We start from the raw sequence: 23,187 nt of genomic DNA on the forward strand, positions 1-23,187 counted from the left end.
GTTTTGCTGTTCATGAACTATCCCTTGAGGAGTAGTTTCTTGTGTCACCGCAGCTGAGTTTAGGGGAGTTCTGTTATCTTGTGGGTATACCCGCTCCGATCGGGCATGGACCGGCTGATCCGCGTACAGATAGGCACCAAACTTTAGATCCTTCTCAGCGAACACCCCATCACCACATTCTTTATGGTCATGACCTATTACACCACATGCACTGCAGAACCTGGCTAGTTTTTCATATTGAATAACAAAGATGTGGCGGACTTTTTCCTTGACAATGCTCACAAATTTGGTTAATGGCTTTCGGATATCATGGTTAATTGTGACCCGCACATAGTCTCCTCTAGAGTTCCCATTGATCCGAGTCTCAAGAACCTCTCCCGCAGAATGCAGCAGTTTGACAATCAGATCATGCCTGCAATAGCCATCCGGCAACTTGTGAATTTGTAACCAGATGGGCATCTTGATCATCGGCACATCCTCCGCCCGTGTGAATCCATCATACGGAGCAAGCAGCACACAACCATGTTGCCAAAGAGCCAAGGCCCCTGTTGCATGATCCGATCCCAATCGCCCAAACAGTAGACCTGCACCACGAATAGATTGGGTCCGATGGGACGGAATCGGACTTGCCGTGAGCAGTTCCAAGCTGCTCGCATATCTTTGTAGAACGCGGATTGGCTAAACAGCTTGGAGGTATGAACCGTAGTGAGAGCAATCCAGCGGATTTCCTCCAGAAGTTCATGAGCTTCCTCCTCCACAACGACATCGTCGAACTCATCTTGGTGGAGATCAAGCTTCTCGAAAAAATCACCAAGGTCGTCCTCCTTTCCCTGGGAATTACCAGCGAAAGCGACGGACGGTGTAGTTGCCATCGTTATCGCATGTAAGATCGAAACCGCGATCGCTTGGGCACCAGAGGGAACGCTGCTCAGACGAAGGGAAGGCGGGGTGGCGCGAGGGTGGAGGGCGGGTGGCGCGAGGTGGAAGGCGATGGATGGCGGGGGCAGCAGCGGAATCTCGCCGGGGCGCCGGCATAGGTGGACTTACGGCGGGGAGTCGCCGTAAGGAGTCGGGAACCCTAGCCTACGCTAGGGGAGTTTCACCGCAAACTCTAGTGCCAGTTTCCTCCACTAGCGTTATTGAACTTTTAACATCACCACTTCCATTTTCATATATTTTAAGATTTCAAAAATTATATACAGGACAGGCCCATTATTTCTAACAAAAACCTGGGGAGCCAATAATCATCTCTCCAAATACCCCTAAATTTTTTTATTTCTACAAATAGAGAATGGCGTTTTGGCTCCCGGGAGCCATGAAGGCCTTTATTTTTGAAAAATTCAAATTCAAATTTTTATGGTTCAAAAAATTCTGAAAAAAAATATGCATGTATGTAAGGATGTAACCGACATGTGTATAAAATTTCAGGTCAAAATACTTTAAAACGTGATCTGTACGAAAAAGACAAATTCATGGTCTGAAATGATGAATAGTAACATGTGTTAAACAGCCTTAGATTTGTCTTTTTTGCACAGCCCTCACTTCAACGTATTTTGTTCTGAAAATTTACACACTTGTGTATTATACCTTCATTTATCTATGTATTTTTTTCAGAATTTTTTGAAACATTAAAATACAAATTTTCATTGAATTTGAAGTTTGAATTTAAAGGCCTCCAGTGAGCTCGGGATCCAAAAGCAATATTCGCTACAAATATTTATACTTATGCGTCAAAAACTGTTCAAATGACACCATTCTTAAACAATTTAAGGCGCTGCATAATACCTTGCCAAGTGTTGTCTTTGTCCGCGGGCTCGTTCGAGGAGGCGAGCGTGCTGATTGTTTGGACCTAGCATCCATATGATGGAAATCTGTCCTGCCACGTCTATCTTTCAGTACCAGGTTGATGCTTCGTGGATTGCTGGAGATTTCAGTCAGTTGGGGCGACACATGATCTATGTTGTATGATGATATTCTAGTATTGATTTGGAACCTTGATCCATCATTGATTATGACGGCTTCATCATGCCTTCTTCTATTCACCAAATTAATAGTGCGTTTTTACACAAGCCACAGAAATGAAATGCAACATTTTTGTCCAAGAAATCTCATTTACACACAGTATTGGGATATCTAAGTGTTGCATTTCTCTAAAAATAATTACAAAATTTGTCGTCTTAGCCCGGCTCGAGTGTGGCCAGGCAGACCTCGAGTTTCCATATATAAGCTAGCTAGTGTTCATGATATTAATTTATTTTATTTGTCAAAAAATATAAGCTAGCTAGTACTACTAGTTTGTCTGCTATATATACATTTCTTTTCAGGCAATGCTATATATACATGGAAGGATCGCAAACAAAGGTGAGGTCACTGGTCCCTCACTGGGAGCACCGCTGCTGGCCGCTAGTATCAAATAACTGACCAGCTGAACGATGTCGATTCTCGAAGTAGATGCATAAATCGCACAACCCAGATGTTAATTACTTCTGTAGGACCAACCGAGTGACTGATGCGGCAATGGTGCAGAGTTGGTCGACGCCTTTGGTGCACACCGTGAGCTCCCCCTGCGGCACCCCCTGGCACGACCGCTGGCACAGCTTCACCACCGACTGCGCGCCGTCGATCAGCACGCTCGCCTCCTCGATCGAGCCCGCGGACAACTTCCCCGATGCTTGGTCCAGGAACTTCGCGGCCGACTCGTACCTGCCAACGGCCAGATCAAACACACCGGATGCAGACATTACTCCCTTGGATTAGAAACGGTAACGGCTAGCTCCTCATCTTTGTTTTTGGTAAGGGTACTACCTCTCGGTGCAGTCCTCGACGCAGCGCTGGAGCTCCGGGCTCATCTTCTTGATGTCTTCGGAGTCGAAGAGTTGTTTGAGGTGCGCCGCCGTATTCGTCGCTTTCAACCCCGCCGCCATCACGGCCGCGTGGGCCAGCTCGCGCGTGTCCACCGGCGTCTTCTGGGCCGCCGGGTTCGACGAAAGTAGCTGCATGCACAACGCCTCCTGCTCGCCGGCGCTCTTGCATGTCTCCTGGAGGGTGGCCGGCGGCACGGCCACGGCCGAAGCGGCCATAAGGAACAAGGTGGCTGCGAAGGTGATCACGGACAAGGGCGCCATTGGTGCGTAGGTATGATGTTAAAATGTTGTTACTATTATCAGATGATTGGCATGAGCAGGGTATTTATCCTTGCGATGTTTTTGCTAATTTTAGAATGGTTGCTTGTCATTCTACAACGGAAATTACAGGGTGTGGGTGTGCTCGCTTTTGGTGGCTGTGCTTGTTTTAAGGTGAAGAGGAAATGAATTGGATGGTGCTTTATTTCTTCATAAAATAAAGATTGACAGAGAGATCACTTCCCCGCTAAATTTCAGCATTTTCTAACCGAATGAAGTTTGTGATCTGCTCATCTGCAGTACCGCAGTACAGCATTTACGTGTCCTCTTGATTTGGCGTCAGAAATGAGCACTAATACAAAAAAAAAAAAAAAAACGGCCGCAGCAACGTTTGATCTCGAAATAGCATCTCCCTACAAACGCATAGGCGCGTTTCGTTGCTTGAAGTGAATAGTATCTGCATTTGGTTCGCATCTTGAGCCATCCAGTTTGAGCAAAAACAAGCAACAAACCAAGATTTGCGTGTTGTTTGGTTGTCTGTATTGCATAAAAAAACATTTTAGGGATGGTTGTTTGTTGACCGCATTTGTGTTTAATGGATGAGCAGATACAAAGCACAATTGTTTGGGTGCATACACGTTTGTTTTCTGCTCTCTGTATTCAAATACGATGCCTTACTACCACATATACACAACAGCAAGCAGAGCACTAACAGTAGCTAAACAAGCAAGTTAACAGCAGCGAACAACAGAAAACAAAAAGATAAACAACACAGAAACCATATTGCTAACTAACTAACAAAAGATAGTTTTAAGACAATAAGGGCAATGCCATGCCCCTTGCTTCAACACAGGATGTTGAACTCTAGCAAATTATTAACATGTTCCCATCAATGCCTCACATCACCGCCGCAAACTAACTACAATGTTCATCCTAACAACATGTTCAGAGGGCGAAAACAAGATCACCAATGCATCTGTGTTTGCTGCAGCGCATCCTGCATCTGATGGAGCTGTCATGGTTGTAGACTTGCACCTTGAGGCCTAGGCCAGAGATGCGCAGCATGACGAGGTCGTCGGGGACGATCCTGTTAGGTGACAGTGGTACTCCCAACCCCCTCCAAGAACCATACGACACTCGAAGTTCTGGACCTGAACCCCGAACTCACACCACTTGTTGGCCGAGAGCACTGTTGGAAAAGGCAATGCCTAGGAGGCGCTTAGGCACGCCTAGGCGCTAGGCAATGGCCAAACGCCTCGCCTAGGGCATAAGCGAAAGCCTAGGCAGGACATGCAATTAACTTTCTACCGAGAAAGAAATCATGCCATATTGCATTAATGTGTCAAATGAGCCATATTTCAATGGCAGTAGCTGGTAGTTAACTTATATGTATGCTTTTAATTAAGATAATACACATATAATAACCATAAATACATCCTAATAATAGAAACTATATTACCGCCTAGGCTACGCCTAGGACGCTTATATACCGCCTAGGCACTAGGCACAGGCCAACCGCCTTGCTTATGCCTACCGCTTTTTCCAACCTTGCCCGAGAGCCTCACCACGCGTGGGAGCTTCACCGTCAGCCACTCCTTCATCACCTCCATGAATTGGGAGGGATGATGAGCATGGCGAGGTCCTTCTTTTTTTTACTTTTCTACCCAGTAGGAAAGGCTCCTACTGCTTGGATATTAACCCAAAGTAATAGGGTTTACAATTTTTTACATGATGATGAAATGAAGCTGGGGGATGTTGTTGGGGGACTACAGAGAAATATTACATGTATCAAGAGAGGATAATTCGGTGCAATCTACAAGATGGAGTCTACAAGAGTAGTAATAAATTGTCTTCTGTGTTCAGAAGTTTTGTATACTAGGTTCCCGAAGTCTTCTCTGAATCTCCTTTTCTAAGATAGGACATTGGGGTGATTTGTTATTGTTATTAATCCCCTTCCACAGACTCCAAGTTGCCACCAGAAAGACATCCTTGAACATGCGGCCCCTTTGACTGTCCCTTTGCTTGTTTCTGGTTTATTCGATGAGTGTTAATCTATCTCCAGTTAGAGACCATGTCAGCCCCAGCATCTGCCAACATTTTTTGTTGAATTCATAGTGAAAGAGGAGATGTTCAACCATTTCCTCTACACTCGTATTACACAGTAGGCAGTTTAGGTTGCTCCCAATGTTGTAGTGTCTCCTTTTTAGCATGTTTCTTGTGTTGACTCTATACACACATAGGAAAGAGACAAAGACCTTAGCTTTCTATAGCCAAGTAAATGTCGGGTGAGGCTGTAATTATCTGAAGTATAAGGCATAGTACTTATTCATTTTAAAGATGTCCGCACCCGAGACATATTTCCATTGATCATGGGCTAGACCCAAAATGTGTGCATCCAAAGTGTGTCTTTGCATTTCTCTCACTTCTTCATACGCTTGTATCGCCAATGGCAAGTTGAAGGCTTCGTTGAGGTCTGTAATCATCAAAAAATCTTTAACCGATACATCTTCCATCTGAGCGTATGAGTATGCCGTTGGGTATGCCTCAGAGAAGGGGACTCCTGCCCAACAGTCTTTCTAGAATAGCGCTGAATTGTCACTTTTGATTTCAACTCTAGTAAGCCCTCTGAAGGGAGGGCTCAAGTTCATGACATCCTTCCACCAGAACGATCCATAGGCATCCCCTGCATGAGGTATGTCCGTTTGATAGTATGTTTCCCATACTAAGCTCACCCAGGTGATGTCCTGTCGATTGTAGAATTTGTGTAGAAATTTAAGGAGTGTTGCTTAGTATCCCCAGGCATCCTTTATCTTTGGGGCGGCATATCACATCCCAAGCAGCTAGAGAGTTACAGTTTTTTCCATCTTTGGTTTTCTTTCTCCACAAACATCTTCTCCTGATCTTGTCCAGTTGGACCATGATTTTTGGGGGCATCTTGATTGTGCCCATGGAAAAGATCTCAATGGAGGTGATGAGGGCATTGACTAGCGCCAATTTTCCGCATACGACATAAGGAGCATGGTTGTCGCTATTCTCCTCTCTGTTTTACAGACCAAGGGTGCAATGTCAATGACACACGGTTTCATTGTGCTTAGAGGAAATCCTAGGTATGTGAACGACATGGTCCTAGTGTTGCACCCAAATATTGTGGCCATAGATTGGCATAAACCCGGAGCGGTGTTCTTTGGTATAATCGTGGATTTCAAGAAGTTTATCCTTCGTCCTACTAAGTCCGCATAGTTAGTTTGAATCCTTTTCATCCTCTTGGTCTGAATCTCACACGCTGGCATGATCATCGGTGTGTCGTCAGCGTATTGAATCACACGGTTACCCTCTATACTTCGATTTTCTATTGGCAGCTTCAACAATTGATCACGGAGGGCGTCGTTGACACCTCTTGCAGAAGCTCTGCTGCCAGAACAAAAATCTGCAGTGACAGGGGGTCTCATTGCCGCACACCGCACAAACACTGGAATTGTCTACCTGCCACGTCGTTCAACAAAACAGATAATTTTCCCAAGAGAAGATTGTTTTAATCCATTTTATCCATGTATCATGGAATCCTATCCTTTTCATGACCTAAAGCATGGCTAAGTATTCAATCATGTCAAAGGCTTTGGCGAAATCAAGTGTCAGCCTGTCAGGATAACAATCGCTTTCTTGGATTCCTGACATTTATGTATGAAATCGAAAACCCATCCTAAACAATCGTGAATCAATCTCCCTCTTAGGAAACCGTATTGGTTTCTGTGGATCAAGTCGAGAATCTTATTTTGTAAGCGGTTAGCAAGGATTTTGGTGATAACTTTCGGACGACAATTCAGTATTGTAATAGGTCGATAATCAATGACAGTCCCACGTGAGTTGGTCTTGGGAATTAGCATGATGTGCCCATAGTTGAGACTTTCCAGATTCAAGGTCCCCTCATGAAATTCAGAGCATAGATTGTAAAATTCCGTTTTCATGATCGGGCGTTTGAGGGGACATATTTGCAATTTGCAGTTGTAGATGCTTTTATAGTCAGACGCAAATAAGGGCTACTCCAACAAGCGACCCCAAATTGTCCGTCCGCGTCCGTTTGAGGGTAAACATACATGAACCACGACCCAACGCGCGGGAGAAAACGAACGAATGTCCCTTTTCGGTCCGTTGTCGACCCATTCCTGGCCCAAGTTTGGGCCGGGTTTGCGGCCAAACGAACACGCGCAGACTGGCGCGTTGCGTGCCTTGGACATTCCCTCCCCCCCGGTCGGGGACACATCCCCTTTTCTTCCTCCCATGTCCTACCTCAGCACTCTGCCCCTCGCCATCACAAACACCACCCACGCATCATCCACCTTGCTTTGCCCGTCGGTGGCACATCCCTTTTCTTTCGCTGTCTATCCTTGCTCCGCCCTTCGCCCATGATCATCCACCTTGCTTTGTTGCCTGCAAAGGGGATCGGCGTGCCCTTTCTGGCCGTGTCTCCACCACAACTGCAAGGTGTTCGACGCTTTGCTCGCAACGACCATGGATGATTATTTCTTTGACTGTTCATCTGATGATTCGTCCTCGGATGATGAGGACATAGTGGTGGAAGCATTGGTTGTCCAGGACCAAATCAGTAGGACTTGAAGTGGAAGAACTGTCCATTTGCTTGGTAAGGTCAGTACAAGGGGCATGTGAAAAGTTCCAATGTCATACTTAAAGCGATGGCTTCACAAGATCTGCGGATATGACATTCTTTCTTCGGCATGGCTGGTTCTGACAATCATATTAGCGTTCTTCAGAATTCTCCACTGTTTGCAAGGCTTGCAGAAGGCCACTCCCCAGAGGAACTTTGAGATCAATGGCCACCATTACAACAAGGATATTACCTAGCAGTTGGTATCTATCCCGAGTGGACCACTCTTCTGAAGACCATACCCAATCCGCAAGGAGAGAAGAGACACAGGTTTGCCCAAATGCACGAGAGTGTTAAGAAAGCTATGGAGCGTGCATTTGGTGTGCTTCAGTGTCGACGGGGTATCGTTCGAAATCCTGTATCGACATGGAGCACACAGAAGCTTTGGGAGGTGATGATTGCTTGTGTGATCTTGCACAACATGATCATTGAGGATGAGCATGATGACGACATCTATGACCGTGTGTTAGATTCCAGGGTGAGAATGTTGAGCCTGAGCACGCAGCCCCTCCAACTTTTGAACACTTCGTCCAATTTCATCATGACATGCATGATCGGCACACTCATACAGATGCAAGATGACTTGGTTGACCACATGTGGGATCACATTGGCAATCAGTAGATCTATCGGTTTAATCTCCTTTCGCGCGCACACATTTTGAGTGATTTTGTAAGACTATTTGATATTTTTAAATTTCGATTGGGTTGTGATAAAAGACTTTTTCGAACATGAAACTATTTGTTATGTTTAATTTCAACTATTTTTGTTATGTTTGATTTTATTGTACTTGGCCTCCAGCGGACGTGATGAGGCCAAAGATGCGGCCACACGTTGGACGCATGGCCGACGCAAACACAGAGACGAACGGACACGACCCCGTACCCACCCACAAACACAAGAAATCCGGACCCCAAACTGAATTTCCCTAAGGGCGAGTTCTTTTCCAGCTTATTTCAGCTTATTGTCAAAATAAGCTAGAAGTGCAAAAGAACTCGTTTTTGATAAGCTAGCTTAGCTTATTTCCACCTCTCTTCTCTTCACAATGAAAAAAAGCTGCGCACGAGGAGTTTCCCACAACTTCTGACTTAACCCCGAAGAGGTATAGGGAAGGGACCCTGTTTTTCTACGAAATCACGATGAACTACCAATCAGGCACTTGCCATCTATCTTCATTGTTCAACTCTTTGATGATGAAAAAACCAAAAAAAAAAACTTGCCCTTCCATCTCTTGGACGTGCCTAAGGGCATATCGGTTGAAGTAGATTCTTCTTTTCTCTCAACAAACCCCTTCCCAAACTGTACAAGCTTCTTCCAAAGCATACGACTTTCTATTTGGATCAATACCTATTCGGTGGATCTTGTTTTTTTCTCTGCCAGGAACCAGATTTGAACTCGTGACACAAGGATTTTTAGTCCTTTGCGCTACCAACTGAGCTATCCTGACTGAAGAAGAGTGGGCTACTAGATACAACCTAGAAGAGCAATTGGAGGGCATATACCAATTTGAGGAGCTTATTTGGCAGAAGAGAGCTGGAGAACAGTGGTTACTTGCCAATGTGTTCTTCTAGTTATGAATCGTCGTAGGCCTACAGTAAACGCTGGGTAGCCAAGTGCGGAGAGGCCCAAAAATAACAGGGGTCAAGGTCGGACAGTGAGACGATGGGGGATAAGCTTCATCGTCGAGAGGGAAACAACCCGGATCACCAGCTAAGGCCCCTAAATGACCGCTCAGTGATAAAAAGGATCGACGCGGAAAGTTCCGATTGAAATAGGATCTAAACAAGGAAGAGCACTTGCCATTCGTTGGTTATTAGCAGGGCCCTACACATAGTACACCTTAGTAGAAGGTAGATTTCTCTCACCCTATGTGCAATCAAGCCCCTGTGTGTGGAACTAATTATATTTGTTTTCTAATTGCTTTTATCGGGCCATCGAGAAGTCAGTCACGCTTCGAAAGCTTCTCCGGAGGAAAAGACGCCGCCCATAAGATGTGCCTAGATATAACAATCATTTAAGAATCTCGTATAAGTGGCCCCGTAACTTCGGGAGAAGGGGTGCCCCCTCACAAAAGGGGAGTGAATCCTCGAGGCGTGACTGGAGCCAGTGTGGGCTCTCTTTAGACCTATGTCTCTTATCCCTAGGAGGCCTTCCTCCACTAGCAGGTTTCTTCGAAAAACTCTATCTATTCTGGTGTGGATGGCAAGGAGGCCCCTGGCCGGGGGAGCTGCATTCACTTTTCTAAAAATGAGCCAGTCTTTCCCTATCGTAATAGTACCCGCGGGTAGTTCCTTCTCTGATCAAGGGGATGGTAACTCATATTACAGGGGGAAACTTTGCACAGAGTTCCATTACGATTAATGGGTGGCTTCGAGATTTCTTGTGGGCTTTCTAGTTTTAGTTAGTAGAAACCTAATTGGTTAAAATTCCATCCAGTAAAATGGAAGAATTATAAATTTCTAAAATGATAGATAGGGCCAGAAACCTATTCTCCATATGCCAATTCGTTTCGCAGAAATTCGGAGATTGGAGAAAATGATCCTTTAACGGAGGTACGATGCATTACCTTGTATACAAAATCTAACGAAATTCTCATTCATTCCTAAAATGATTTTTGAGATAGTGTGGCTGCTTCTAGGCAAAACTCCTCGCCGTCTTTGCACCTCCACCTCCTTTATCACTGAGCGCCAGTCCAAGTGTTTGTCGTACGCCTTCCTTAAAGGGCTTAGTTTAATCAGTAGTGGTCCTATCACGGGTAACACATTCATTTTGACCTATCCGGGAGACCCAGGGTATTCAGAAAAACAGAAATCTCGTCAACAATACTTTGTCTACCCACTACTCTTTCAGGAGTATATTTATGCATTAGTTCTTCTTCCAAGCGCAGGATATCCCCAAGGGGTTGTGGTTTTTTTCTACCAATGGGAGCTTTCCCTTCACCACCCCATGCACTTCAGATCATTAGCCTGGAGTTCGCCACCAGTAGTATAGCCAACCCTACCCTATCATGTCAATCCCACAAGCCTCTTATCCATTCTCGTTCGCTCGTGGCGGGGGAGTAGAGCGTATAATATCGATGGCCCGAGGTAGAGCACTCAATGGGCTAGGATGGCCCCCATTTCGCTTTACCAACCCCAGGGAAACACCGAATACATGCGCGTCCAGGGGTCACGGACCGACCATAGACCCTGTTCAATAAGTGGAACACAATAGCCGTCCGCTCTCTGGTTGGGCAGTAAGGGTCGGAGAAGGGCAATCACTCGTTCTTAAAACGAGCATTCTTAAGTTTAAGATCAAAGAGTCGGGCGGAAAAAGGGGAGAGCTCCCCATTCGCAGCACGAGCCCCTTCGCTTCTATAGTGCTCTTGGTTCGTAAGAAGGATGGATCCTGGCGCTTTTGAAATATCCTATGCCAGTCGCGGGTTGTCCCAGGAGGTTAAGATAGTTTTCCATTAATGGGGAGACAGAAAAAGTGTCCTTGACCTCAGGAATCGGTACCTGGAATTAGCGCCCCTGGAGACCGGACTCGACGGGGTTTGAAGCTTAGGTAATTAATTTCTTCTGCTTAACACAAGAACAAAATTGGATCGATTTTTGATAAATCAAAATCATAAATAAGCTCGACCAAGGATTGCCATGCATTTGGCACTGACGTTCTTTGCTCGCCAACTACCCTTATTGTCGAATGGACTCAAAGGTAGGGCATTTCCCATTGATATAGGAACTTTTGTACCAGAAACAATAGTATCTCCAACTATAGCCCCTCTGGGATGTAAAATACGGGTACTGTTCTCCGTAGAGACGAGGTGAGATCTACCGCCAATGAGAATGGATATCAAGAGGGACATGAAATCCATTAGCAGCTCTATCAGTTATTTCATTATTAGCATTCCTTGCATATTGTATATATATCTGGTGTCACCGTTTGCATCGTATCAAAAATGGCTATTCCTGAGATTAGTCAACCGCCTGGGTGTGCTAAACTATTGGCAGGGGTAGAAACTGCTGCGGTTAAGAAATTACAACCTTCCAAATAGGAACTTGCCAATCCATGGGTATACCAAGAAGTTACAAAAGTTGTCCCTGTAAACCAACCCCCTAAAGCGAAATACGCACAAGGAAAGAGCAATAGGCCAGACCATCCTACAAAAATGAAACGGTCCCTTCGTAACCAGTCATCCATAGTATCAAATAGATCATTTCTTCTTTAGGAACTGCCTTCCTATGTTCTGTTGTAAAGGGGCCACCCTTAGCAGTGGGCTCCCTTTACGCATCTTTTCAGTATTCGATACTACTGTGAGATACTACGAGAGCTCGTTGGCAATATGAGATAGAGCTGACTAAGAGAAAGAAGTAAGCGGATCTTGCAGCTGTTTTCATTCCTTTATTTAGGTCTTGAACCTATTAAGTAGAAGATCAAGCACTGATGTGATGGATCAAATGCTTTCGGAGGAACTACTCGATCAAAGGCTTCCCAATATATTTACTAACTTCTCTTCGTTCCGCATGAGAGAAAGTTATAAAGACAGATTTCCGAATCGTTTTTTTAGTCATGTTAGCACCACGCTTCGCTTTCCCCGAGTAAAATCAAGGCCATACCCGAAATGCCTCCTCCTCAAAACCTTAAGGAGTTGCGTTCACTTTGCGCTCATGATAGGGATTCCGTTTATGGCATGAGGTGAAGTTAGAAGCATACTTGGATATATACTCATAGTGGCTCCGGGCAACCATAGGCTTCGACCCGCATTGAAAGCGGGGAGCACAGACTGGCATCAAGGAGTAGAATGACCAAAGCATCGGTTGCTTCCACTTGTTTGTTGCCTTCTTCGATCGACAGACAAGGTACCCCCCCCCTCTTTTTCTCTTGCGAACTGACTTCCTATGAGTCAAGGTACGTAATTCCAGTTCGACACTGTTACTGAAGTCGTAAACATCCGGAGGAATAGAATCTTCAAATCATTAGGGAAGGAATGGAATATAGTGGTAGTCACTTTGGCGCCAAGAAACAGAGGAATAGGTTTCATTGAGATCTGCATTCCTGAATTGAGTAAAGTACATGAATAGAACTAGCGCTTAAGGAAGAGTAGGATCTGTTAGCAAGTCATATTCAATCACCCGGTCTTCCCCTTCCTAGCTTTTAGATTTTATGATTCTCTCTTGGCTTTTCATACACTTAGCCGTGTACGTATCTTGGCTAAACTCGAACCTATAGTTGATCCATCCATACTCGGTAAAGAATCATTGAATCTATCGTTTGGGCTCATAACAAATTAAAAGTTGCTCCTGCTACGCAGCCTAGAGCCTTGAGCCCCCCCCTCCTAATTCACTAATTTGTAGGAAGGTACTGGACTTTTGGATTTTAAAAAAGTTTCAGAAGATATATCTAATGTCGATGGTGATTGATAGAGCAATTCTTGCTCATAAGTTCCTGTATGAGTACTGCGCCTAACATAAAGCTTGTGACTGGTAGTAAAACATATATTTTATTTATTTTTAGATAGAGTTCGATCCTCAACTATTTCTCGCGATATCTTCTTACGAAGTTTTGTTAGGGCATCTATAACTCCCTCCGGTTTAGGAGGGCAGCCCGGCAAGTAGACATCCACAGGAATTAACTTACGGTATCATGACATAAATCCTCCCTTCTTCCAATCTTTGGCCTTTACCTCGTTCCTTCTTTCCCTTGCATTGATGACTTCCGTTCTCTCAAGCAGTTAAGAACAAGAACATACTCAAAGTCAAGCTCTTTTGCAACTGAACATGTATTCAAATAGCAGCTGAAAAGGAGTGTTAGATGATTTGGATTGGCTTCAGTCTTCGAAACCGCTGCGCGGAACTCATTATCCAGAATGGCCCCACGGTATTGATGTCTAGTGCTACATCATACCTGCAAGTTGCAATAAAAGGGGGGGTCGACGAAGCGGAAGCAAGAATGTCGGCTTGAGTAACGAAAACATTGGTGAGAATCCAATGCCCCGAAAACCCAAGGTTTCCTCCGCAAGGTTCGTCCACGGAGGGTGAGTCAGGGCCTAAGATCAGGGGCCTATCGCTCTTTCCTTGTGCTTATTTCGCTTTAGGGGGTTGGTTTACAGGGACAACTTTTGTAACTTCTTGGTATACCCTTTGCTGTCGATGCAGGCAATAATAGATAGGAGATGCGCACCTAGAAAAGACGGATGAAAGAGAACCTGCCCTTCTGACTTCTTCTCTTGCCTGGAAACACGTTTTCCTATTCCATCTTTTCCCAAATCTCCCATAACGGAAGAAATAGAAGCTCGAGAAGGAATACCACTAAAAACCTAGTTCGCTCTCAAATAAAAACCTAGTTCACCCTCCACAATAATAAGAAATCCAAGAAAAAAGATATAACGGATGAGGAAGGAGCTAAAGAACCTATCAACAATGATGCATCTAGTGACAGTAATGATGCATCTACTTCTACTTCCCCTAACCCTAATGATGGTTCTAGTTCCACTAATGATGGAACAAATCCAAATGTGAAAACTAGTGCACCTAAGCACGACGACTCGATCATCAGATTATAAGTTCATTCCAACCGGAATAGACCGTGCACATTCTTATTATGAGAAGGGGTCATTCGAGCAATAAAAAAGTGACTTTTCTCTGCGCCAACCAGGGGCGGTAGTCCCACGTATTTATCTGTTAGAGCTTGGCGTGGGCTTCTATAAGAGAATGAAAAGCTCTCTCTTTACAATAAAACGCGAACCACGCGGAGCCCACCCTTTTTCGTTTTCTGCTGCCACTGGGTGGCCGCAGGGGAAACACAGCCCGCCCGCCTCTCGGGAAAGGGGGTGGAAAAATTCAAAGGGTATTCAGAAAAACAGAAATCTCGTCAACAATACTTTGTCGAAGTAACGAGTACTCAAGGAATCCTATGGAATTCCAGCCATGATGATCAGGTACCCGGAGTACATCACCCCTCATCATTTCTCTAAGTCATAACTAGTACCTCCCTTGTGGCGAAACCAATGGTTCACTTGATTTCTAAAGAACAACTTTCGTCGCACGGCAGGGAGGGCCAATGAGACTATTCTACGCGTTTTCTGAGGAGCAACATGAGACTTTCTTTTCCGTTGGTTTTTCTATTTTGTAACGAAAGTAAATCAATAAAAGAAGGAAACCATGGTACCTACCTCCCCCTTACTTAGTAATCTAAGAACCCTTTAGGGGGGAGCAAGAGATTTGCTAGTTGATAAGGTAAATATCCATCCCACTAAATGCTAGGCGTAATGAGGATAAGGGCCTCCAAAAAACTTATTTTCGTTCTATGAACTTTAAGGTGTATGAAGTCATTTCTCAACACCAGGCGGGACGAGCAGGCCTGTTGTATTTACTTATAGAGTGAAGAACAAGCCCACTTTCCATATCCCTTTCGTCCGGATGATCGATTGCCTCATTCTCGCGATTTAATCACGAAACGCGCCACTTCTAATGTCAAGATTGCTAAAAGGAAAATTTGCTGGTGGCCACATATAGAAGAGTTGTTAGTGAAGTTAGCTAGAAAGGGTCGTCATTTCCCTACCATTCAATCTTCCACCTTCGATAACATACTTAGAATCAGGTATCTTCGGGACCGGGGCTCGCCCTCAACCGAGACGGGAAAACCCTCTTTGGATTTGCTCAAGATCTTTGGAATTCATTTATTTCTTGCAGGGGTGGCTTGCTTTGGCTTTGGGGCATTTCATGTAATGGGCCGATACGGCCTAAAGGCCATGTCTCCCCTATCCTGGGCTTACGGCTGCTGACTACTAGCCAGCAACCCTGCTCTACTCGCTCGACCAGCTCGCTCGCTCGACCCCCACCCCGCTCGCTCTCGCTACCCCGCTCGCTAGGGTTTCTCTCCATGTCGTCGCCGCGTCCCCCAGCTCCAGCTCCTCCTCAACGAAGCCGTCTTCGGCTTAACGACTGGCGACTCGCCCTCTCCCTCACCGCCGATCCCGGTCTTCTCTTCTCTTTGCAGCTGGTCCTGGCCTCCTCTGTTTCCCGCCGCTGGTCTGGCCTCCTCTGCTCCTCGCTGCGCCATCTCCAACGACATGGCCGACTGGTGGGCCCTCTCGCACCGCTGATGTTGCCTATGTTGCGACCGCTCCGCCCCCTGACACGAGCAGTAGGTCCTAGTTGTCCCGGCCGACGCTCCACTATAGCTACCCACTGTTCCTCCTTCCTTCTCTCATTCTGTGGTTGTGAGCCTCTGCAGGAGCTGATCCATGATTCTTTGCTAATTTTCTCTTGACTTGCTATTAGGTGCTGATGACAAATGATTTTTTATCTAATTTTTCTTGATTTGTTATCAGGAGCTTATCTAAATTTTGCTATGGATGTGTTTTCGGCAGACTGTGTAAGTAGTAGTACTAGATGATGTTTAAAGTTGAATTTGTGTTCATATGGACATCAATATGATAAAAAAAATTGACACAATATCATTTAATCGGTCGATAACATAGTCCAAAGATATTACAGACTTTTCACGAACCATACTACGGATAAGTTAAAAAGCAGACATAAAAAAACCGGCTAGCTTATTATTTAAAGTTTATTTCCATCGAAGCTTATTTACAGCTTATTTTTACAAGTTCTTATTTTCACAGCATAGCCTCGGGGCTCACAGCTACAACACCTATCTGGCTACCCAACGTACCGAGAAGCTTCCTAACATCCTTGGCAAATCCAGCACGGTTCCATTCCAAGCAAGAGTAGTTGTACTCCAGACAACGATGACGATCAACTTAAAAAATATCTGTTTCCGGTCGATCGACTACGTCGTCGTCGTCCGTGGTCAGATCGTACCGTCCTCAGATCGTACCGTTTCGTACGCAGACGGCGACGTGATCACACGAGTCTCCATCGTCGCCTCCCATTTTTCAAAGGCACGACGACAAGATCCATGTGCTCCGCGGGAAGGGGCACAGCACCATCGAAAGCAACGGCCATCGATATAACAACACGCGAACCGGTGCACCGCCAACTTGACCACCGTTCCTGCTGGGCTGAGGTGAAAGTGGGTGTACGGAGACCCGTGACGTGCGACTCATAGTGGAGGAGAAAGATGGTTACTGAAGAAGGGATGCCAATACGACGAGGGGGGCATCTTGCCTTTAATGCATGTATGTTTTGGATGTGGTTGTATGACAAGGTACGCTAGGATGATCTGGACGGAGTTGGGGATTAATTAGTTTGGCCGCGCGTACTGTATGGAACAGGTCACGAGCTGCGGAATTTTTTTTTGAAAGATCCAGCTGATGGCTGGCATGTATTGAGATAGCAGATAGCATGACGGAAATACAAAAAGTGGGGTTGATCAGTAGATCAAAAGACATAACATGAAAATATTCCGAAAAAGAGGGTGAAAAAAAGGTAGCCTCGCACAGGCGCCGGACTACTCAGGTAATTTCCCCAAACGGGTGCTCAAGAAAAACTGCTCCTGCTTGCCTCCAAAACTCAAGAGTTGTTGTGATGGAGGTGGATATGTTTGCTGCTCTTGCTGTTTTATTTCTAAAAGTGCACTCGTTTCTTTCCTTCCAGATTTCTGACAGAATCAGCACGATCATTGTTCTGGTTCCTTTTTTGTACTCTGGTCTTGCCTTGCATATCATCTTGGAGATGATCTCTCTGGTTGTTCTTTTGTGAGTCCAAATTGTTGGGCTTAGTGAGGCGCATCCGATGCGAGATGCGCCTCCATCCATACTGTTGTTGCCACGTTGCATTTCCAGAAAAGAGGAGTTGCTGATTCTAGATTTCTGAGGCATAGCTGGCAGAAGTAGCTGTTTTGCCAGCCCCTCCTCTGCAATCTGTCGTTGCACCAGAGCCTATTTTTTGTCAGCAGCCATATGGATATCTTGATCCTTTGCGGTGCCCAAGTTTGCCATATAAAGTTGCTGATTTCCGACGTCGTCCGTCCTAGGAATTGAGCTTTGTATGCTGAGTTGGCAGTGTAAATCCCCGAGGCCTCATGTCTCCATTTGATTTGGTCACTTGATTGCTCTATGAGCTGGATGTCCGCGTCCTGAATCCATCTATGCAGGCGGAGGACGTCCGCCCAAAGGTGCGTTGTATCTCCGTGCGCAAGGTCGGCTATCCATGTGTTGCCTTGTAGCGCCTCTTTCACAGACCTATTTTTCCTACGTGAGTGCCTGAACAGCGTCGGGTATGCCGTCTTTAGCGCCCCCGAACCCGTCCAGGGGCATTTCCAGAAGGAGGCCATTGCCCCATCCCCCAGGGTGACTGTCGTGGAGGCGCTGAAAAGTGCTCTGTCATCGTCATCGCATGGCAGCTGCATGCCGTTCCATGGCCTTTGCGGACTTGTCCATGACAGCCATAGCCATCTTAGCCGGAGCGCTCTGGAGAAGCAATGCATATCCAGCACCCCTAGGCCACCGCTCTCCGTTGGGGAGCATACTATTGGCCAGCTAACTTTGCATTTCCCTCCGCTGATATCTTCTTCGTGTGCCCATAGGAAACGGCGCCTAACCTTGTCGATCTCGTCGAGGAATTTTTAGGGCGCTCTCAGGACAGCTAGGGCGAAAGTTGGCAGCGCGGTGAGTACGCTGCGAACCAGGACCCGTCTCCCTGCTATGTTCATTAGCTTCCCTTTCCATCCTGCTAGCTTAGCCCTAATCCTATCTAGGATGAATTGAATGTGTACCAAACGGATCCTGTTAAGGGTGAGTGGTAGTCCTAGGTACTTTATTGGGAAGCCTACCCTCTCCCCTTCGAAGGCTGCAAGCACAGCGTCGAGGTCTAGGTCTTCACAGCGTATTGCCGAGACAGTAGACTTGGCAGGGTTGATATGCAGACCCGTGGCATTTCCGAAGTCTCTTAGAATGCCCATAATCAAGTCTATTTCTTCCTGTATGGGGTTTGCGAAGATGACGGCATCATCCGCATAGAGGCTAAACCGTAGCGAGGAACATGTTCATCTCAGTGGCCCTACACACACTACAAGGAATATGCTAATACACGACGCTATATTTTCGTCGCTACATCGTCACGGTTTTTAGTTTACGACGATCTCATGACGAAAAACCAAGCGTCGAAAACGGAGCGTCAGAAATGAACAGCACCGACGTTTTGATCGAAATCGTCGTAACTTCTACGACGATTCCTGGATCGTCGTAACCTTTACGATGATCCTAAATCATCGTTGACAATATAACCCAGTCCTACGTGGCAAAATTACGACGAAATCAAAACATCATAGTTGAAATCAGCCCAACCCATTTCAATTGATCACATGGGCTGGTTTTATTTATTTTGGGCTTTTCCTTATTGGACTTGTTTTTGGGCCTTGGCCTATTTACAACCACTTCTAGTATTTTTTCGAATTTTCGTTTATGGGCTTTTACTTTCTATTGATTTTATTTTTTGTCCATTTTATATTCGTACTGGTCCCACATGTCATGTTGATCTCAAAATTAGCCCCACACGTTAGAAATTTTAATTTTTTTTCAAATAAATATCATAACTTGGTCCCCTAAGTTGCCATTTCATAGGTATTCAAATCACATTCACAATCAATATTTCAAAGGGAGCAAATGAAATTCGTCCAAACCAACATTAGATTTGTCTATTACAATCTTTACAGTACACCACAACCCACATATGCCTACTACACCACAACCCACATATGCCTACTACTGCCTTCTATTACAATAGATATGCTACTCTTTGTTGATACGCTTCATATATATCTTCACACTTGGCTTTGTACTTCACCTGTACAAAATATAAGAATAAGATATGAACTAACACTGCAGGTATTTAAATAAAAGAATTTAAAAAAAAGTATGAACTAACACTACAGGTATTTAAATAACAGAATTTACAAAGATCTTCATTGTTGTAGAGACCATCTGCTGCTGCTGCCGCGAGAGGAAACGAAAAGCTAAGTGAGAACCAACCCTGAGAGGAAGCATTTTACAGTAATTTATTCGACTAATTAACAAGAGATGGCTAATAATCAGCAGGTTTAACATTACTGAATAGCTTGCATTGCTATACTAACAGCCATCAGCAATTCTAGTGAAAACTCAACTTGGAACATCTGGCAATCCAAAGGTCAGCACCCAACAACGGCAAACAGAACACAAAGGTCTAAAACTGTATCCCCTAAAACAAATCTGGAACTCAGTTGTGCTAATAATCATTTGCTAGCAGGATACCAAAAAATGCATAATAATTTAGGATGCTAAGCCAATTGCAGAGACAAAAAAACAAGTATTTCAGAGTAACATATCACCCTCCTACTTGCAAAATAGTTAATTAGTGAGATATGGGGTCTATGAACTTGCAAAGCTACAATAGTAAGACATTATCAAACTATGATTAGCCAGGTCATACTGACCAAAAAATAAATCAAGCATTTTATAGTAATTTATTCCACTAATATCCCTCCCTCAAATGGTTAATTGATCAAAGAAGTTGTGCGTATGATGAGAGCGAATTTTATTATGGTTTTTTTGTTAACACAGTATACATATGTAAGCGCTCATATCTTGAGTTTGTTGCGTGGCAGGCAAGTTGAACACTGGATACTGGGATAGATCACTGTAATAGAAAAGCAGCAGCTGATCAAGGCTTAGATTTGCAATTTCTTCAGATTATGTATGTATGCAGTGTTCTGTTTTCAGAATTTCATCAGAGGGGCAGGCAGACATTTTGGGTCCTTTTTGTGACATGATCAAACTGCTAGACCTAAAGAAAGGAGTAAAGGATTTCTTAGTTGCAATGCATGAATGATGGGCGACCGCGGGCTCTGCGACAGGCTCCTCTCCTGCGAGAGAGCGCATGGATAGATGGATAGATTCAGTACCCAAAAAAAATACCGCGGAACACTAAAAGCTCCCAGGCTCAATCAAAAGCACTTCTTCAACAACCCCAGCTCAACAGAGGACTTGCAAATTACTCTATAATGAACAAATTCGCTCAGCTTCAGAGTTTACAACTGATTGTGTCCCAAATGAACGGGTCACAAGATGACATGAATTATTATGAAATTTAGGCTATCAATTGAATATTATGTTCAGAGAGGCTCAAAATGATTTGAACGACATTGTACGTGCAAATGTCTAGTAGAACATGCATAGAATGAGTCCATTAGGACAGACAAATAATTCACAAAGTATATTCTAGAAGTATATAGCTACAATTGGGATGTTTGAGTCTAACAAAATTTCCAAGCACAACCTAAATAGATAAATTACCTAATCTAGTGGAAGCATATGGCAGAGGTTACGTTGTTCACCGTGGGAGCATTCAGCAAGTTCTTACTACAGATCAATGAAAGAATGCTTGCAAACCCTATTAGATATGATATTGAAAAGTCTGTCACAACTCTAATATCAAATGTATAGGAAAAACTCGAAGTCTAGGTACCATACGTTTGCTTGTCGCTGGAAGGAATGATAATTAGACATATCGTGCAAATAGTTGTAGATTAGTCTTGTAGTTCAAAGAAATAATAGAAGGGATGATAACTATCTACATAAATATAATATAAGCTAGTTCTGCCGGCTACTGAATAGGGAGTGCCATAGCGAAAAATGAAAAGCCTCTTATAAATCTGAAAGTGAACTGGATTGCTGTCGTTTGATTATTTCCTATTGTTAATGCCCAACCCTGCTGTAGGGGCTCCAAGTTGCGGACGGAGGGGTGCAGACTACCCCAGAACACCTGAACATGTACGTTTTTCCAGCCATAGAACATTGGAATCATAAACAAAGAATCTCCAATTAACAAAGCATTAGAGTATCATATTTCTCTTAACTGAACAATAGGATCACTTCTATAACTATAGTCTTTAGGACGAAATTTGAAATAAACATTCTGGCTGAGAGAAAATCCATTGCATCTATTGTGTGATCACCTTCATGGTCTAGCATCTTCAAGCTTTCACGAACCTCAATGGAGATACCCATAACTCCTCCCTGAAACAGATGAAACACATAAGTTTTGCTAAACTAGGACATGGTATTAACCTTTTTTGCTTGATATTCTTCAAGATACAGCAAATCCAAAACACGTGAATTGTATGGTATTATTCCCTCTTATATAAATATGTCATGAGTACTGCACATAGTTGGACATCTACAATACAATATATTGCTGATCAGATTTTTTTGCATTAATCTACCGCGAAGCAACCCGACGAGGCCGCCACGATCCAGCTAGCCGCGGCGCGGAAGGGCAGCAGCGCGGATGATCCAGCAAGCCCTCGCCGCGAGCTGGAGCTTCTCCCATGTCTTGCCCAGGTTAATGATCTAGATGCCTAGGAACCACAAACAAGGGTACGAGATGGGGGGAGGGAGGGGGCTCACGATTATGCGGTCGCGGTCGCGCGTGGCTGGAGACGACCGCGGGCGCGGAGGGAGAGGAAGTGGCCGTGTGGTCCTTGGCGAGGAGGATGCGGAGGCCGGAGTTGGGCGGCGGCGGCGGCGAGGGCTTCCCCATGGCGAGGGAGGCGACTCGCTGGTAGGGTTCAGGGACAGGTCGAGATCCCGTCGGTGCGGCGAGGGCCTCCTGCCTGCCGCATCCCTCGGCCGCCGTTGCCTCGGTCACCGGCGCGGCTGCCCCCGCCACCCTCGCGCGCACCGCGTCCCCGCGGCCGGCGGAGGCATTGCCGCCGCGCCACGCCGAGGAGGAGGAGGAAGGGGCACTGCGACGCACCGAGGAGGTGGAGGGGTACTGGGCGGCGACGGCGGAGGGGTGGAGCAGCGGAGGAAGGGCGCGACGAGCGGAGGTGCAGAGGATGGGTGGGACGGTGGGTAGGAGGTGGCGGCTGCGATCTGGAAGGGAGGAGGAGGGGTGCTCGATCTGGATGTGGTAGGGTTCGTTGTGCGGGGGAGAGAGAGGAGTTGGTGGGTGAGAGGGTGAGGGGGTGTGGGCCGTTGGATCTGTACGACTTGGACGGCTCAGATCGTTTTCAATACGGTGATCCGTGGACTCTATTCTGATTGGTGAAAACGTGTTCTCGCTTTGCACTCTACCTATCTAGCGTTTGAAATCAATCACTGAACGTATATCATTGCTTCCATCGATAGTAGCTACATGCACTGATTTCTGAATTTTATAGCCATGCAGTTTGGTTGATCAATGATGAGTTTCAATTCCAGGAGAGAAAATAGATAGACTGAAGATTTTTTGTTGTTTTTTGTTGCGTTTTTCTAAGAATTGGCAATGGAAAATTGAAGAATCAGAAGGTTTAACAGCGAAGGGAGAATATAGTACAGGGTAAAGAAGAATAAGATTTACTATATTCTACAATGAACAAGAAGCAAACCTGATCAGAGATTACATGTAATTAGCGTTAATGAAAGTGATGTATATAGTATTATGTATTCCATGCAACGGCGCCTTTGCTAGCAGATAGAGGAAAATACACCCCGTTGT

At 45.1% G+C, this 23,187-nt stretch overlaps 1 protein-coding gene across 1 annotated transcript; it reads right to left on the reverse strand.

Moving 5' to 3' along the window:
• Nucleotides 1-2,088: 2,088 nt before the first annotated feature.
• Nucleotides 2,089-3,312, reverse strand: LOC123412261. Its single transcript, XM_045105212.1, has 2 exons — nucleotides 2,806-3,312; nucleotides 2,089-2,703 (listed from the first exon to the last, which is right to left on the reverse strand). The coding sequence occupies exons 1-2, from the start codon at nucleotides 3,123-3,125 to the stop codon at nucleotides 2,481-2,483; spliced, it is 543 nt and encodes a 180-aa protein (XP_044961147.1). The 5' UTR covers nucleotides 3,126-3,312; the 3' UTR covers nucleotides 2,089-2,480.
• Nucleotides 3,313-23,187: the final 19,875 nt, after the last annotated feature.

Source organism: Hordeum vulgare, chromosome 1H, assembly GCF_904849725.1.
Source record: "Hordeum vulgare subsp. vulgare chromosome 1H, MorexV3_pseudomolecules_assembly, whole genome shotgun sequence".
In the NCBI taxonomy this organism is placed as follows: domain Eukaryota; kingdom Viridiplantae; phylum Streptophyta; class Magnoliopsida; order Poales; family Poaceae; genus Hordeum; species Hordeum vulgare.